The following is a 16151-nucleotide window of genomic DNA, read 5'->3' as shown; positions in this document are numbered from 1 at the left end:
GTGTCTGCTGAAACCCTCTCATATCAAGGCAATCCAATAAAGAGATCTTCCAGGCGGGAACCTGTCGTTCAGTTAAGTGTGTTTAGGCCTGATGATGCCATTTCTTACACAATGGCTGGCTGGGACTACACTACGCCGGCGAAAGTCCCAAGTCTTTCTAACAATATGTAAGCACAGGCTTTTTCTGTTGCCAAACAAGGACTGTAACTACAGTGCAAGGAAGAAAATTGTGCAAATTTTATATTGTGTGCGTCAGAAGCACCTGCATCTTTTTAAATGCTTATTTCTCCAGAAAATTATAAAAGTGGGATGTAAGCTACAGCAAAGACATGAAAGAGACAAAGCCTTTCAGGTCAGTCACTGGATAAGTATGGGCTTACCACTCTCCCCCTCTCTGTCTCTCACTAAGGTGGTAATCTCCAACTAATAGCAAATTAGGATATTGGCAGTGACAGCAGCTGTGAGTTATGTCTGACACCTGCAAGGACATGTCAATACTCAGAGACAAGGTCACAAATGTGCAGGTCTGTCAGTCACAGAACATGGTTACAGATGATACCTTTAACATCATGGTTAAACTTGATGTTATAATGATGGAATCATGTAAAATATCACAGAAATACAAGACGTGGTAAAGATAGAGGTATAAAAGATCCTTTACTGGAACAAAAAACAAACAAACAGCTTTTCTCTTGTATTCTCCCTTACTGTTATTCTTTTATTATTTCATTGTGCCTTTCTTTTTTCTTGTTTAAATGACTGACAAAACCATACAAAATGATCTCTGCAAACGCTACATCTATTTTGAGGCAAATATATTTAATTTAATTTAATTTAATACTTTATGATTGTTCTCCACCACAGCTGAACGATGTGACAGCTGCTGTCGATATTCAGCAGCTTGTGATTTTATTTGTTGTCCATCCCTTCATGACAATCATGTACACATTTTCCGGTGGCTACTTTCAACAGCATAGTGCATGATGTCAGAAAGCTCAAATCATCCCAATCTGGTTTCTTGAACATCACAGTGAGGAACAGGTGATAAAGTATATATCATGGATGTGCAACCAACAAATCTGCACCAACTGTGTGGTGCTGTCATGTAAATATGGACGAGAATCTCTGAGGAACGTTTCCAGCACCTTGCAGAATCTAAGCCTTCAAAGACAATTCTGAAAACAAAAGGCAGTCCAACATCAAAACTAGAAAGCCATATCTAATAAAGTAGCTGGTGGGTATAAATCCCCACTATATTGTATATATTTGTTCAGATCAATTATGCTTTTGCAAACTTTGAATAAAGGACTTATTATAGCTGTTTTTTTGTTAAACTTAAGTGAAATATATTTCTGCAAAGTAACTACATATCAAATACATATGACAGAGTAATACATATTATATTTACCACTGAAAAGTAATAAAATAGAGAATAATAAAGTAATAAAGTAAAGAAGGAGTGGCCTACTTTACACACACACATCTTATTTGCTCATCTTATCGGCCACCTGCAACCTCTTCCATCTGCTCCACTATATAAATTAATCCAAACATGTTAGCTACATGTGCAGCAGGAGAACACCGAGAGGAGCTTGTTGGAAAGGCGGGCAGACAGATGGTGTGAATGACACAACTCTGCATGTTCTGTACACGTCATCCATGTAGCACCTGAAGTGGCATTTGATAATGAAACAGCGAAACCAAGTTGGGAGATAATGCCAAAATAAAATGTGGCGGTCTCTTGAGATTTTTGGTGCATGGTTAAGCTGATGTGCTTTAAACCATAACTATACTCTGCCTGGTTCTCACCAACTTGTTATTGATTGATTAACACCCGCCTCTAGCCAATACCTTGTACTGATGTTGTGCAAAGGCCAGAAAGTGCAGCCATTTCTCCCTTTGCCTCGTTGATTTCTGCCTTTCCAGATGGCTCCAGTTGTCACACTGAAGTCTCGATGAGTCACAAGGTGGCATGACTACAGAGCTGAGAGATTTCATCCCCTCATCCTCCCTTCAAGGTTTTTTTTAAAGGTTTGTACTGGACACATGACAGATATATGAGTCATAACTTGGATATGGAAAAAAAAACAATAAAAACAATAACTGTTTTGGTACAGGTCAGTGTGCTCCGTAAAGGAGGAGTAGCCATTTGATGTGCTAGCATTCCAGTGCGGTGAAGTGGATTTGAAATGGAAATTATTATTAAAATTGCAGTTAGAAGTGTTTGATGCATGCCATATCAAAACATGTTACAGAGAAACTTCCTAATGTCACATTGACATTTGATTTTTTATTTATTTTTTTTTTACCTCTGGTGCTGCTAATGAGCTGCATAGAGGTGCATATTGTGCACCACCATTAGACTCCTGAATCAGAAAACCCGATTCATGCTAGGTGTGAATGAGATCCACTGATAGTAAAGTCCATTTGCAAACTACTCCAAATGATACTGTGACAAAGGGCAAAGGGAGAATCTGATAAATTGCTCAACAGGCTACAAAGAATGTTTTTGCTGCTGCGCTTACCACAACATTTGGGTGCGGCTCAAGTTAGCTGAAAAAAGCTAAGGGTTGTGTAATCCCTGAGAAACCCTAATCAGCACCAAGTCAGATAGCTGTGAGTTATCCATCTGTTACTGGCCGTAAAGGTGACTTCCTCAACCAAAGTAATGCCCGATTTCAAAACTTCAAAGGTAACCTCCATGGTTAAACTACAGTAACAATCAGGGGATTGCCAAAGTCATTAGGATTCATTCTCCATACATAGGGCTCTGCGGGCTTGTCCGCTGGCTAATTTTTTAATGAAATGAGTGAAAAGTAAGTGAAAACTTTCCACTACTGGTTTCTCTGAAAGAAAAGTTCTTCAATCTCACCGCATCAAAGAACAATTCACTGAATAGCCGTTTAATTATTTTGATAAAAACCAAAATGTTGAAGATTTTTATTTACACCTGGGTCAGCAGATACCCAGCAACTTAACCCACCTTGATATCCCTCCAGTCAAAAGTCAGATTTAGCTAGTACCAGGAAGTCTCAATCAGAGTTCACGGTTTTCAGGCACTGGCTTGTTGAGGTTTGCTGACTGAGGAGATAAATGAACATGTGAACGTGTGAAGTTCCAGTGCTGAACAGTCTTCAGGGAAAGTGAGGATAGTTCTTTGAACATATATATATTCTTGTTGGGCCCTGAGTACACATCCATTGTTTGACATTGTAGGATTGTACTGAATGTATTTTTCCATTCAAGACTAAGAACAAGTTGCTTAGGAACAACACGTAAACCTTTACAAAGGGAGCTGCTGGCTTAATATCTGCTTGTATTGTGTATTCTAGTCTTTTTCAGCAAACTAAGCCTTTAAGATACTGGCTGGAAGCCAAGGGCTTTGTTTTCTAAAGGATGCCCCTTAGCCTTTGGTGTGAACGGCACTTTAATGTGTCCTAACACGTCTTCAGTAAGTTGACGCAGAGTTTTGTCTTCAGTTCTTGGAAAAGAAGCTTAATGCCCCCACCGGGATGTGAATTGTAAACTATAGAACAAGTACAGTAACTGACATACACACATATCTAAATCACAGCTAGCACAGTCATGTCTAAGTTGTTTACAGCCCTTCTTGGCACTGTTGAGAACTCGTGATAATGAAGCCATTTGGAAAAACAGTAAAACAGTGCCATTAAGAAAAGGTTCCCATGAGTTTGAAGACCCCGATGAAGGAATTATTTGTTTCCCACAAATAAAAGGGTCGGTGAAACATCAATTCTGTGGTGAAACTCACAGCAACGGACCCAGTTTAGTGGTAATCTTGAGAAATGGCGCCATCACCAGGTGCCTTAGGTGTCTTAAATTGCTCCTCTAATCAAACAAATGTACAATGACATTTTTTGTTAATGAACGAATGAAACAAGTGGAAAGGAAAGAGTGTGTTTCCCTCTTTTATTTAAGGCTGGATCTAAAACCCAGCAAACCTCTTCTTAGCAGTAATACTATCTATCCCATGTTATTATAGAGTAAAAAAATGTTTTGTCTTATTTTTTTTCTAAGGAAAAGAAGAATACATCAGGTCACATTCACCCCAACAGCTCTGTGAGGCTGTCCTGCAAAGCAATGCTGAAATAGACTCGAATGTAACTTGCTTGGCCAAATAAGTCACCACCCAGATTTAACTAAGCAAATCTAAATCATGACAGCAGCACAGTGGTGTTGTGGTTGCCTCATAGCAAGAAGATCCTAGGTTCAAATTTCTGTCTGTAGTTTGCATGTCCTCGCCCTGTCCGCATTGGTTCTCTCAGTGAGCTGCAGCATCCTCCCAGAGTCCAAAGGCATCCATGGTGATAGGTTAACTGGTCATTCTAAACTGAATGTGAGTGTGAATGGTTAGCCCTGCTGTAAGCTGGTGGCCTGCTATAGCTGTGCCCCGCCTTCCATCCTTTCACAGCTGGGATAGGCTCCAGCTCTCCACCACGACCCCGTACTGGATAAATGGAAGAAAACGGATGGGTGGGAATATTATCGAATGTTCTCTGTATTAGCTTAAAACTGTGTGATTTATTCGGTGCTGAGTGGAGCTGGCAGGAATGGCACTGGATAAAATTTAGAAGCAGATGAAAGGTCAGAGAACTCAAATTTAGTGGTTGCTGCTCACCTACTAAACAACAAATTTAATTTGAAATCCATCCTGTTGGTTATTGATAATCTCCAGACCACAAAAAAGGGAAAAAAATCACAATGTGTTGAAGAAACTGAAGAAAACACTACTCTTGCGTGCAATATTGTTTTATTGGTAAAATTCAGAGCAGTTATTTTCTGGTACACACACTAGGCGACAGATTTCTCATTTTAGGTTAAAATAAAGTGCATTACTGTGTTAGAAGGGGTAAGTATTCATGCTGGAGAAATGTCACTGTTCAAACAGCGAGGCAAACTACAGCAGCGTAATACAACTAAATATGTTAATATTTAGGTGCGTCTGCACATTAAATATGGCATAAAGCAATATTTTACGTAACACCAAACAAAGGGATCAGAAGAAGATTCAATTATCTTCTGGATAAAGCGAACATAAACTTTTTTTTGCCAATATTTCTCGAGTGTGAAAGTATCAATTTAACCAGCTGCCTTTTTTAAAACGTAAAAATTATATTTAATGAAGTTCAGTAAACTTGTTTATCATTTTTTTTAAACATTCAAATTCTTGCACACGACTTCCATCTAAATTAAACACACATGTTCGCAGTGCAAAGACATTTTGTAGTCTGTTGTAAATATATTACACATGATCTCTTCAGAACCCATTTTGCAAAATATGTTTTGTCACAGTTGGTATGTCTCTCAAAGAAACGTTAAACAGCCACAACGAACAGCTCTCTGTACATCTGCACCAAACATAACCAGCTCTTTTCAAATATATATTCTATGCAATATGCTGAAAATAAAATAAAAACTGCAAACATACAAATGCATGTGTTTTTTTTCACTTTTGTTTTACTAGACGTGCTTGTTACCTCCTTGCAAAGTATCCACCATTAAAAAAAAAGCCCTCAACTTTCACTGAAGCTGCATCACAAACCTGCAGACCTCTCAGCAGTCAATATTAATCCTCGCCAGCAGCTCCTCCAAGGCTTCCAGTTTCTGGTTAGCCTCCTCGATTGCACTGTACGTCTGCACGTTGCTGGCGATGTGGTAGCGGATGTCGTCCACCAAGGGGACCGAGTCCGTCTCTTGGCGCTTCTCTAAAGACGCGGCGTCCTCCTTGACCATCTCGGCAAACTCTGCTTGCTCCACCAGCTGTGATGGGACGAATGCAAGAGGTAGACAGTTGTGAATTCTTCCTAATGGAGAACTCGGGGGATGCTGACACACTTTTAAGGAAAAATAAGCTCTGTAGTTCTGAAACAGCAACAAAAATATTATAAAATGGTCTCAGAGATCAAAACATCATTAATGATTGGCATTTGGGCATTTTCGACTAGTTGTTAACACAAACATCTAATTAGCCAATCAAACTCCAACAACTCAATGCATTTAGGTACCTATAATCTGGGAAATAATTATTTGATCCCCAGCTGAATTTGTAAGTTTGACTAGAATATAATATGAGCATGAACAATAGCACAGATACAATGAAGAACTACGACCCACTGACAATGGGACACCATCACTGCCACGCACCCGCTCGATGATCTTGGCCATGAACTCTGTGCACTGATCTTCTAGCCGAGAGAGACGGAAGAGCTTGGCCGTCTTCCACATGTGCAGAACGTTTTCCTCGCATATCGTCTTAGCCAGCGTCTTTCCACACAGGCGCTTAAGCCCCGGCAGCAGATACATGTCAGCCACACACAGCACATCAAACACGTTTTCCGTCATTAGCTGGACATGCAGAGAAACCAGCAGGGAGAATATTATTATCACGAGAATTCAAAACAGCAATCCTCCCTCTGGATGCCTTGTACATATAAATCAATATCTTTAGTGACACTTATTTAAGTGTCAAAACTTACGATTAAGGTACAGGGGAGGTTGTCAAACGAGTTAAGAAATTTCAAGATGACAGTGTGAGATCACTGGTGAGCATTTTTTCAGAATTTGTCTGCTTCTGAGACAAAATGTGCCGTCACTTGTGGATTTTAATGCTCTAATTCCAAATATGACAATTAAAATAGCTAATTAGTGCCCAGTTCCGTGTCTCCTATTTTAATCATAAATTCTAAGCTTATAGCAGCTTTATGTAATAATAAAAAAACTGGCCCAGATGTGTGGAAATGAGCTGTTGTGACACAGAGAAAGTCTAACTAATCAACCCAGATCTCTTTTGCCTAGGATATTACAACATGTAAATATATCTGCTTTATTACTTGGCTGCATGTCTGTTTATGGATGCCTCCACAAAAAAACCACAGTGAATTATTTAACAACGGAGGGCACCAGCAGAGGAAATGCAAATGCTGTATGCATTTCACTGATACAAGTTCTGTGAATTACGTGTCTTTCAACAGCATACTGGAAGAAAATGTGAAAAATGCTACTAATAGGACTTTTTTACATTAGAGATCTTCTTTTAGCTGCTCCCTCTAGGGGTCACCACAGCAGATGATCTGCCTCTATTTCACACCAACCTTCATCTACCTCCTCCACGGTCTTCATCTTTGTCTCCTGATTGGCAGCTCTATTGTCAACATCCTTTTTTGCCCACGAGGCAATTATGATTTTATGAATTGTAGTTCACATCAGGCCAAATTAATCAAAAATTTAATTTAAGAAGATGAAAGTAAAAATTAGGACCTACCCCTATTTTAACCAAAATTGTACTCATTTCTGGTTTCAATAAAGATTTTTTTTAGTTTTGGAGTCAAAAACTAGAGCCAACCAACAGTTTTACGCATCACATTCAGTTTCACCGACCCAAAAATCTGTCTAGTTTGACAATATTTATTTCATAAGCACTTTCGCCGTAAGCCTCTGTATCCACTATGGCTCTGATGTTGCCATATCAATACAGGAAAGCTTCTCTTACAATATGATGAGAAATCCTCACCAGGATCACAATTGTTCAGGTATTTAACAATTAAGCTTTGCTACACAGGTTTGTCTGTGTTTATAATCGATGTTTGTTTTCAAAGATCCTTTTTTTCCTAAATAAAAAAGTGCGGAATGATTTATTAGGGATGCAAACATCACAGAAAGAAAAAATGTGCACAAACCTCAGTGTCATCTGTGTAGATGTAATACATGATGTGGATAAAGATTTCATGTGAGATGTTGTGTAAAGTAATCACTGGGGTGCTGGGCTGAGACTGGAGCTGCTCTCCCTCACTGAAGTGGTCCTCCAGGAGGGCTTTAAAATAATCACTACGTCCACAGAAAAATGCCTGGAGAGAGACGCACAACTGCACTTCAGTCATTCACATTCATGTTTATGCTGCGGTGGTGTGGGAGTCTGCACTGTAACTGAGAAGACACTGTGAGGATTTTCTCATCCGTACCTTATGGCACAAGAAATCGTAACCATCGACTCTGAAGCAGATGTCAGGATAAGTAGGGAAGCGGTCGACTCTGTTAAAGGGAAGCTCACCAAATCCAACCTAAAGAGAATCAACAGGAATGAATGCGGTGTTCAGCTAAAATACTTATTTTACTGCCATGATGTCCTCACCCTTAATTCAGTGGGCAGCGCACAGTCTGCTAACTGAGCCATCTCATCCTGAAGTTGACAGCTGTGAGGCTCGAGGGTGAGAACTTTGACACAGATTCCCGGTTTATTGGACACTTTGATATGAGGACAGAAAGAAAACAAGACAAGATGGAAAACTCATCATTAGTGGGCGAAAAAAACAACAGCTCTAGGCTACGTCCACACTAGCCCGGATAGATTTGAAAATGGCGCTTTCGTCTGAAAACGCTCCGCATCCACACTATCATTATCAGTCGTTTTCACAGAGTTGCGCGTCCACATTGAAACGGCTGGAAACGCTTGCGTTCCAGTCCTGCGCATGCGTGAAACGCAAGAAGATTCGACCCTGCCTCATTTCTGTCTGCCGTTTATTTACTTTCCAGCTCTTTGAAACGTCCCAGCTAAATGTTGAGGAAAAGCACAGAGTTTTTTAAATGGACTAACGATGAGGTGGAGTTGTTGCTGCGAATAACACAAAGGTACAAATTTGCAAAAGCGAGTGAAGTAAAGAATCTGAAGAAAAGCTATCTGGAGCATGTACAAACTGATGTTAATGGTAAATGGCCTGTATTTGTATAGCACTTTCAGTCATCACATTCAGTCATCCACCCATTCACACACACATTCACACACTGGTGATGGCAAGCTACATTGTAGCCACAGCCGGACACTGGCGCCACCGGGCCCTCTGACCACCACCAGTAGGCAACGGGTGAAGTGTCTTGCCCAAGGACACAACGACCGAGACTGTCCGAGCCGGGGCTCGAACCGGCAACCTTCCGATTACAAGACGAACTGCCAACTCTTGAGCCACGATCGCCCATAATCTTTAATAGGGCTGTCAAAATTGAGAGCAAACAAAACAACTGCTGTATAATACAATCTGCTATCTTAGTTTAATAGGTCACATGATTGCATCACATGACTAAAATGTGTCATCGTTTTCGAAAAGGTTTCGGGTTCGCTGTCCACAGTGCGATGCAAAAACGGCGTTTTCAAATGTATCCGCTTTGGAGAGCGTTTTCAAAATGCTGCGTTTTCCTTGACCGAAAAAGCCGTCTCAATGTGGACAAAAGGCCCGAATGGAGAGAAAAAGATGCGTTTTCAAATGAAAACGTATTAGTGTGGACATGGTCCTAGATAAAAACATATGGGATTAAAAGGTGGTCTGGTATTTTGAGGCTAAGTGGAAAAACTGCATTACATCAGGAATATGCAATCTTGAGCCACTCCTTTTTTATATATTTTTCTAACGAAAGCAGAAATAGGTCCAGAGATTTATTGAAGCATGTGCAAACATGCAATGGAAATACAGTATTTAAGGCGAACAGAGCTGGAACGAGCTTAAAAGTCAACATTTAGTATGACTACCTTCAACAGCATGAAGTCTCTTAGGCAGCTTTCTTGTAATCGCTTTGTCTTCAGGAATAGTTCTCCAGGCTTCTTGAAAGACAAAGCTGTTCTTTGGATGCTTCTGCCTTTTGTTCAGTTCTCTGTCAAGATGATCCCACACTGCTTTAATAATGTTCTGGTCCGGGCTCTGGGAGAGCTCCACTGTGTTTTATCATCCAGGTATGCTTTTACTACGCTGGCAGAGTTTTTTGGGCTCATTGTCATGATCCCAAAAAAACTGAGAAAGACTTTAAGAAAGCCTGAAGAACTATTGCTTAAAACCTCTTTAAAAATTACAATAAAAGAGAAATGAGAGGTGTCTTAAGACTGGCTTAAAGTTGTACGTGCATTACTCAAGTAAATATAAATCAAGAGTTCTGCCTTACCAAATTCATACACTTGTTTGCATTTATTCTCCAGCTCTTCTATGAGATCTGCCATTTTGCACTGTTTAGCCAGTCGTCTACTGTCCTCCACAAGACTTATATCAATATCCATCCGTCCTGAAACAGAGATAAAGAAACAACATTTTCTTACTAAGATTTTTGCATGTTATAAAAATATTACATTAAATACAATCCAACTATCATCCAAGCATGCTTTCTACAACATTTCATTAAAGAGTAGCGTGTGCAATTTCTTCTTAAAGATCAAATTATTTTACCATTATTTATTTATATCCCAAAAGCAGATTCGATAACTCACCACTTCATGCATAATGCACCTTCTATGTGTATGGACGTGTGCAGGTATATGTATACAGATGTATGTACATGTGTGTGTGCGTGTACATGTCTATAATTATAGATATCTGTTACTTACATAGGAATAGTAGTGGTAGAATAGTTAAATTTATGTCCTGCATATTTCCACAACCATAGCCATAATCACATACTGTGTATGCTACCGTTGTATATAGTGTATTATCGTACTTATTTTATATTCGTTTGTATTTTATTTGTATCTTTTGCATTTTCCTTCTTTCCTTCCTGCCCAACAACACCGGTTTCTCCTGTACGATACATGGAAGATCAGCTGGTATATTTTTCACCCACCTGTGTAGAAATATTGTAGAATTGCTCCAAAGGCAGCAGGATTGATCTGAAATCAAAACAGCCTTTATCCATACAGTATAACTAAAAATTGTGAATTACACATGGTGATATAACAGGACACTAATGAAAACATATAGACTTACCAAAGGGTGCTTGAGGTTGATCAAGTTCTTCCCTTTCCATTTGGTCTCAAACATTTCCGTGAAGTACTCTGAGCGAGCACTGAGAACACATCGGTGTGCTAGAAACGTTTGTCCGTGAACCAGGAATTTGACGTCACTATACTGACCCTGCTCTAGCAACCTAAAGAAAAAACCCAGAAATGTCTGGATTAGACAAACGTACTATAACATCCTGTTATTGCTCTTATTTTCTTGTTTCTTTTCAACATAAAAATCATGACCCTTACATGTGCAGAAAGTAGTTGAAATCATCCCGCTGCATGGCGCGGATGCTTACACACTTGTAGTCTTTGAGCAGGCGTCGAACAGAGTCGCTCAGGGAGCCATACATGCATCTCTCGCCATCAAACGTGTTGGCTTCACACTTGGCACCTAAAAAAAAACAAATGAATAAATGAAATCAAAAATTTCAAAGCCTAGAATGATACAACAGAATATGTCAGAGCAGTTCTAAAGCACAGCACATCAGTTTAATACTGTGTTATTTGATTATAACTGATTGTAACTTACCACTAGCCAACAGGTACTGGACCAGCTCCTCGTGACCACAGAGACAAGCATAATACCTGAAGCACACAAGTGTTTATATTAAAAGCAGTTATGATTATGATGCGGCGTTGATGGGAGAATTACATCAGCTGCCTATACTGTACTTACAATGGAGTGCTGTCCCATTTATCTTTTACATTGAGGTCAACATCTCTTTGTTCAACAAGGTATCTAGGCAAAGAGCAGAGAGGTTACAGTGATGCGCTTCGATAAACACAGACACGACTCACCATACAAAACGCCAAGATTTAAATAAAAATAAACAGATACATACGTCACACAGGATGAGGAGGGTATATACAAATGATTTTATTTTATAGAATTATTGAATTCTGTTTGATTAATTAATCCCCTTATTCATTCTAATCAATTTGAAAAAGCAGCTTCTCAGCATGAGATTGAACCGCTTTCATGACTATGACATCATTCTTTTACAAAATCATTTGCATTCATTTATTACAGTACTAATAAGTAAAACTTGGAGGCATGCAGTTCTGATGGCTTGGATAATTAGGCTGGCTCATATTTGACTCTGGCATACTTTGGTATACAGAGTATTTTATGTTCGACTTGATGATTGCATTGTTGCAAGAAGCCCAGGTCCTGTGGCTGCAAAACAAATCCAAATCATCACCCCTTTATCCCAGTGCTTGACAACTAGTATGAGGTGTTTGTTGTTTTTGATTTTCTGCTGTACATTATGGTCTAAATATGGTCATCTGTCTAAAGTACATGGCTCTAGAAGTCTTATTGATTGTGCAATGTTTGTTTCTGTAAGCACTACACAGTCTGAACCTATGATAAATTTGCTGGACATTCTGTTAACACACGTGAATGCTCCAGACCAGCAAACTGCTAAAACCTCTAAAATCTTCATAGAGCTCCTCACACTTGCTGGTGATCAAATTATCAAGTGCACTCAATTACTAGTGCCAGCCTGGTTGCTATTTGGCCTCTTAATTCCTATGGAAACACAGGACTGCAATGAATCCCATGAAAACTTTCTAGTACACATGACTGTACAGACACGCCCCCTTTATTGGACTCTGCAACAATTGGTTTATGTATACATTGTAACCACTGATGATTCCTTCGATCAGCTAAGCATAGTTTTGCTGTCCTGTCAAGCTCTTTCCTCGTAATTCTCGGGGTAACTCTGTCCTATAGCAGGAGACTAGATATCCGGTTGAGCATCCGACACTGATACCTAGTGCGATCATTACGTCTGGACACCGAGGAGCTGACCTACACAATTAGCTACAGTTACAAACTGGCTCATCTTGGCTCCTGTTAGCAACACTGCCTTCTGTGGTTAACTCGCGTTTATTTGCATAAAACCGAAGTTAAACTGCAAGACTGCATTGTAGAAAAAGCTAGCCCAATCTATGCTAGAACTCTCACCGGCAAACACAGTAAAGTAAAATAAGTTATCATCGAGCACACAAGCCATAATAAGCTCAGCAGAGCTGATGGTTACCTGACTCTACAAATGTCGCCCTTTCTGCAACTACTAAACAAATCGTACACATCCATAATCGCCGCGGTGTTTTCGGTCCTCTGTAATGCATTGAGACGGCCTGTCTACCGGACAGGTGAGTGATGGTTTGCTGTAGCTTCAGAGTTTTGCTCGGTGAACGCTGAGAAAGTTGTCACCGTTGTTTTTTGTTGACAAGCTGTGCGGGGTCCTCGGTGTTTTGGTCGAAGAGGTCCAGCAGTCACGTGACATCAGCGTACACTTCACAAACGTAAGGGAATAACTGCAAAAACGGCAGCTATATGCTATTCTTTATCCGCACTACTAAATCCTTTTTTTTTTTACTTGTGAGCCACATGAATAGAAATCTTTTAAAAGTTTTACAATGAGCTGATAATTCTAACCGCAGAGGCATAACTTGAACAAGTAGCAACCCGTGCTCAATATATAAAAGCTGAATTTCCGAGCTTACGCCGTTAACTTGAACGGTACACGTCATGCCGTCACGTCGTTCGTTTATGTGTGATTTGAACAAGTGGTAAAAATGCAATTAAATAGCGCCTTTCGCTCTTGTTAAAGTACATTCTTTTCATCGGATTAAGCAGCTGTCAGAAGATGTTTCATTCCGCTATTTGACCAAAGAACTACGAGACAAACCTTGCCCTATTTTCTTGCTCTTAACTAGGCCAAGCCAAGGCATACAAGGCCACAGTGCTGTGTCATGCAGTTCAGTAACAGACAGAGGCAATACGTGCATTACACCCATATTTACTTATTTTGTATTGTACTGTATGTCACAATATTTATTCAGAATCCTAAAAAGAAAAAAAAAGCTTAACTTGGTTAAGCTTGGTTATTTGGGAGGAGAAAAAACACAATAAACACACTTTAACAGAAAAGTGTGTGTGTGTGTGTGTGTGTGTGTGTGTGTGTGTGTGTGTGTGTGTGTGTGTGTGTGTGTGTGTGTGGTAGATTGATGGTTCTGAGTTACTTTCTCACTAGAGAATGCAAATTACTGTAAAGTTGTTTACTTTTAACAACATTGGACAAATGCGCTTTGCAAAGCCTGATAAGAAAGCTGGCTAACTGTGCAAGTGAACAGACTCAACCCTATCTTTAAGACAGGAGAATCTGAAGGATTATAATCAAATATCCTGAAGATAAATATGAAAACTGCATTCAAAATTACTCTCTATGCAAATTGAATGGAAAGTCAGCAAATACAATCAGGTTATCTGTTTTAAGATTGTGTGCTGAGGCTTATCAAACAATAAAACTGTAAAATTGTTCATAGTCAGAAAAAAAATATCTAAGAATAAAGTTGCCTCTTTTCTTTCTAATCATCAGGGAAACACGAAGACATTACACGCTACTGCAAAACTTTAACGCTCCTACTGTTCACACACAGATTTCTGAGGGATTTTCCAGGAATGGCAATGCTTTTTCAGAGAATCGATTTCGGATCAGAAATCGCTGATTTCCTACTCGCTGATCTCTAATCTGGAACATAATCTGCTCTGGAGCAGGTTATGTTACTATGGCAATTTACAGAGATAACAAGTGAACCGCCTTCACACTAACCCACACAAACCCAGGGTTAACCCTGAGGTTACCTGGAAAAGACTAAATCCAGTTCTGTAATACAGTGTGTGGTCCGTGTAACCAGTTTGTTTTTGATCACAGATCAAAAGGTTGTTGAGATATTAACTCAACTCCAATTTTAATTTGCTGTGACAAAACTTAGAAACACTAAGACCCAGTTTATAGATCATGTGCACCAGTTTTGGTAAAGATTGTTGCTCAGACAGTTCAAATTAATTTCAAACATCACAGTTGGTCCAGCTATAGACCAGTCTGTAAATACAAGTTAAGCTTTATTAGGTAAAATAAACAAAAAACAAAAGCTCTATGACTCATAGCTGAACTCGGGCTTTGGACCAAAAGATTCTAAGTGTTAGTAAAATCAGTTCATTATTGCTGTTATTTATATACAATAAGAAAAGTGAAAATGTCCCAAAGCCCCATCCTTTTAAACTTGGATGTAAGATTTCATGACCTTTTATCACCCCAAATGTATAGAGTAGTTACAAAATCTTTAAAGCAGATGTATGTGAGAAACCACTGAATTCATGACACATTCGGTTCAAAAATGAAAACTGAATTCAAAAATGACACTCCCAAATTCCTTCATAGAGGCTACACTGCACTAAAACATCAAAAGAAGAATAACATCTAATCACAACAAATGAGAGGCGTAATTTTAAATTCCAACTGCAATTTGCAAATTACCTTTGGCCTGTATTGCACTGAGAATGTTTCGTCACACAGATATGACTGATTCTGATACATGCAACAATGCAAATATTGGGTCAGGCGAGTATATGTCACTATTCTTTATTATATCCACTCTTTTTCACAATGCTAAATGACATTTAAGGGTCAAAAACACCAAGAGAGCCAGTGATTCAGTTGTTTTCATTCTTCCTGCAAACATACCTTCTCTATTGAATAGAAGTGTTGACGGGAGGCAGGCAGGTGCACACGCCATGCCTTTTACGCAGCCATGCCTTTGTGATTCATGCAAAACGCAGTTTGCATGAAGGGAGTACGTTGGTAGTTTGCTCCAAAATCCCGGATTGCTTTTCAGTGTACTGGTAAAACTTTGAATTATTTTACACACCCTAAGTAGCGAACAGTCCAAAACACTTCCTGTTCTTTCATTAAGGAGCACTGTTTTAAGAGACTTCACAGTTTTCCTCATGTTTTATCAGCGTGCTGACCTCAGCAGTTTGGTGTATCAGCTTGTCAGCTTGCTTGTCACGTGCTTCATGATGTTGTGATGTGGACATTTCTGTGCTCTTTGTGCAGAGGAGGTTTTTTTTGTTTTCTGTTCTCATGCTGTCCCCCCATAGGAGCCCAGCATGAGTAGAGGTCTCTTTTTTCCCCCTCCTCGTCTTGCCCATTGTAGTGTACATTTCAGTGTTTTTCCATAATACTACCGGTCTCTGACCTGTCTCCCCATGTGATGTCTGTGTTGTGTATGTAAGGTCAGGGAGGGTCCCATTTTGCTGCAGGGGAACTTGCATGTGACAAATAAAGGCTTTCTTGACTCGACTTGACTCTTGAAATACAAGTTAAAATGCATTTGGAAATCACTGCTTTCTTCCTTTATGTGAATTTTCCATCTAGTTTTCTGAGCTGGGTTGTATCCCAGCTTTTTCCACATCTATCAGGAACAAGATAAAGTATATTAGTGTTTTGCTCTTTACCTGTCACAGCTCTCCTGAATCCTTGCTGGGTGTCAACAACTGCACATCTGTTGTTGCTCTTTT

At 39.5% G+C, this 16151-nt stretch overlaps 1 protein-coding gene across 1 annotated transcript; it reads right to left on the bottom strand.

Annotated features, from left to right (window-relative positions):
* Positions 1-4754: 4754 nt before the first annotated feature.
* Positions 4755-13092, bottom strand: abtb1 (ankyrin repeat and BTB (POZ) domain containing 1). Its single transcript, XM_026154619.1, has 12 exons — positions 12823-13092; positions 11454-11516; positions 11307-11362; positions 11024-11168; positions 10758-10917; positions 10615-10660; positions 9946-10062; positions 8150-8262; positions 7980-8078; positions 7698-7865; positions 6166-6366; positions 4755-5781 (listed from the first exon to the last, which is right to left on the bottom strand). Exons 1-12 carry the CDS (start codon positions 12876-12878, stop codon positions 5575-5577), a joined length of 1431 nt encoding a protein of 476 aa, XP_026010404.1. The 5' UTR covers positions 12879-13092; the 3' UTR covers positions 4755-5574.
* Positions 13093-16151: the final 3059 nt, after the last annotated feature.

The sequence above is a fragment of the Astatotilapia calliptera genome, chromosome 20 (genome assembly GCF_900246225.1).
Source record: "Astatotilapia calliptera chromosome 20, fAstCal1.2, whole genome shotgun sequence".
Lineage (NCBI taxonomy): Eukaryota > Metazoa > Chordata > Actinopteri > Cichliformes > Cichlidae > Astatotilapia > Astatotilapia calliptera.
This window is presented reverse-complemented; position numbering and strand designations above follow the sequence as displayed.

What these genes read in the sequence shown, in the direction of transcription:
- abtb1 (XM_026154619.1), bottom strand. Translation starts at nt 12,878, where the DNA reads ATGGATGTGTACGATTTGTTTAGTAGTTGCAGAAAGGGCGACATTTGT. An exon ending in TTCAACTACTTTCTGCACAT is followed by an intron (nt 10,918 to 11,023) that starts GTAAGGGTCATG and finishes TTTTTTCTTTAG; the next exon opens with GTTGCTAGAGCAGGGTCAGT. An exon ending in TCAACCTCAAGCACCCTTTG is followed by an intron (nt 10,661 to 10,757) that starts GTAAGTCTATAT and finishes TTTTGATTTCAG; the next exon opens with ATCAATCCTGCTGCCTTTGG.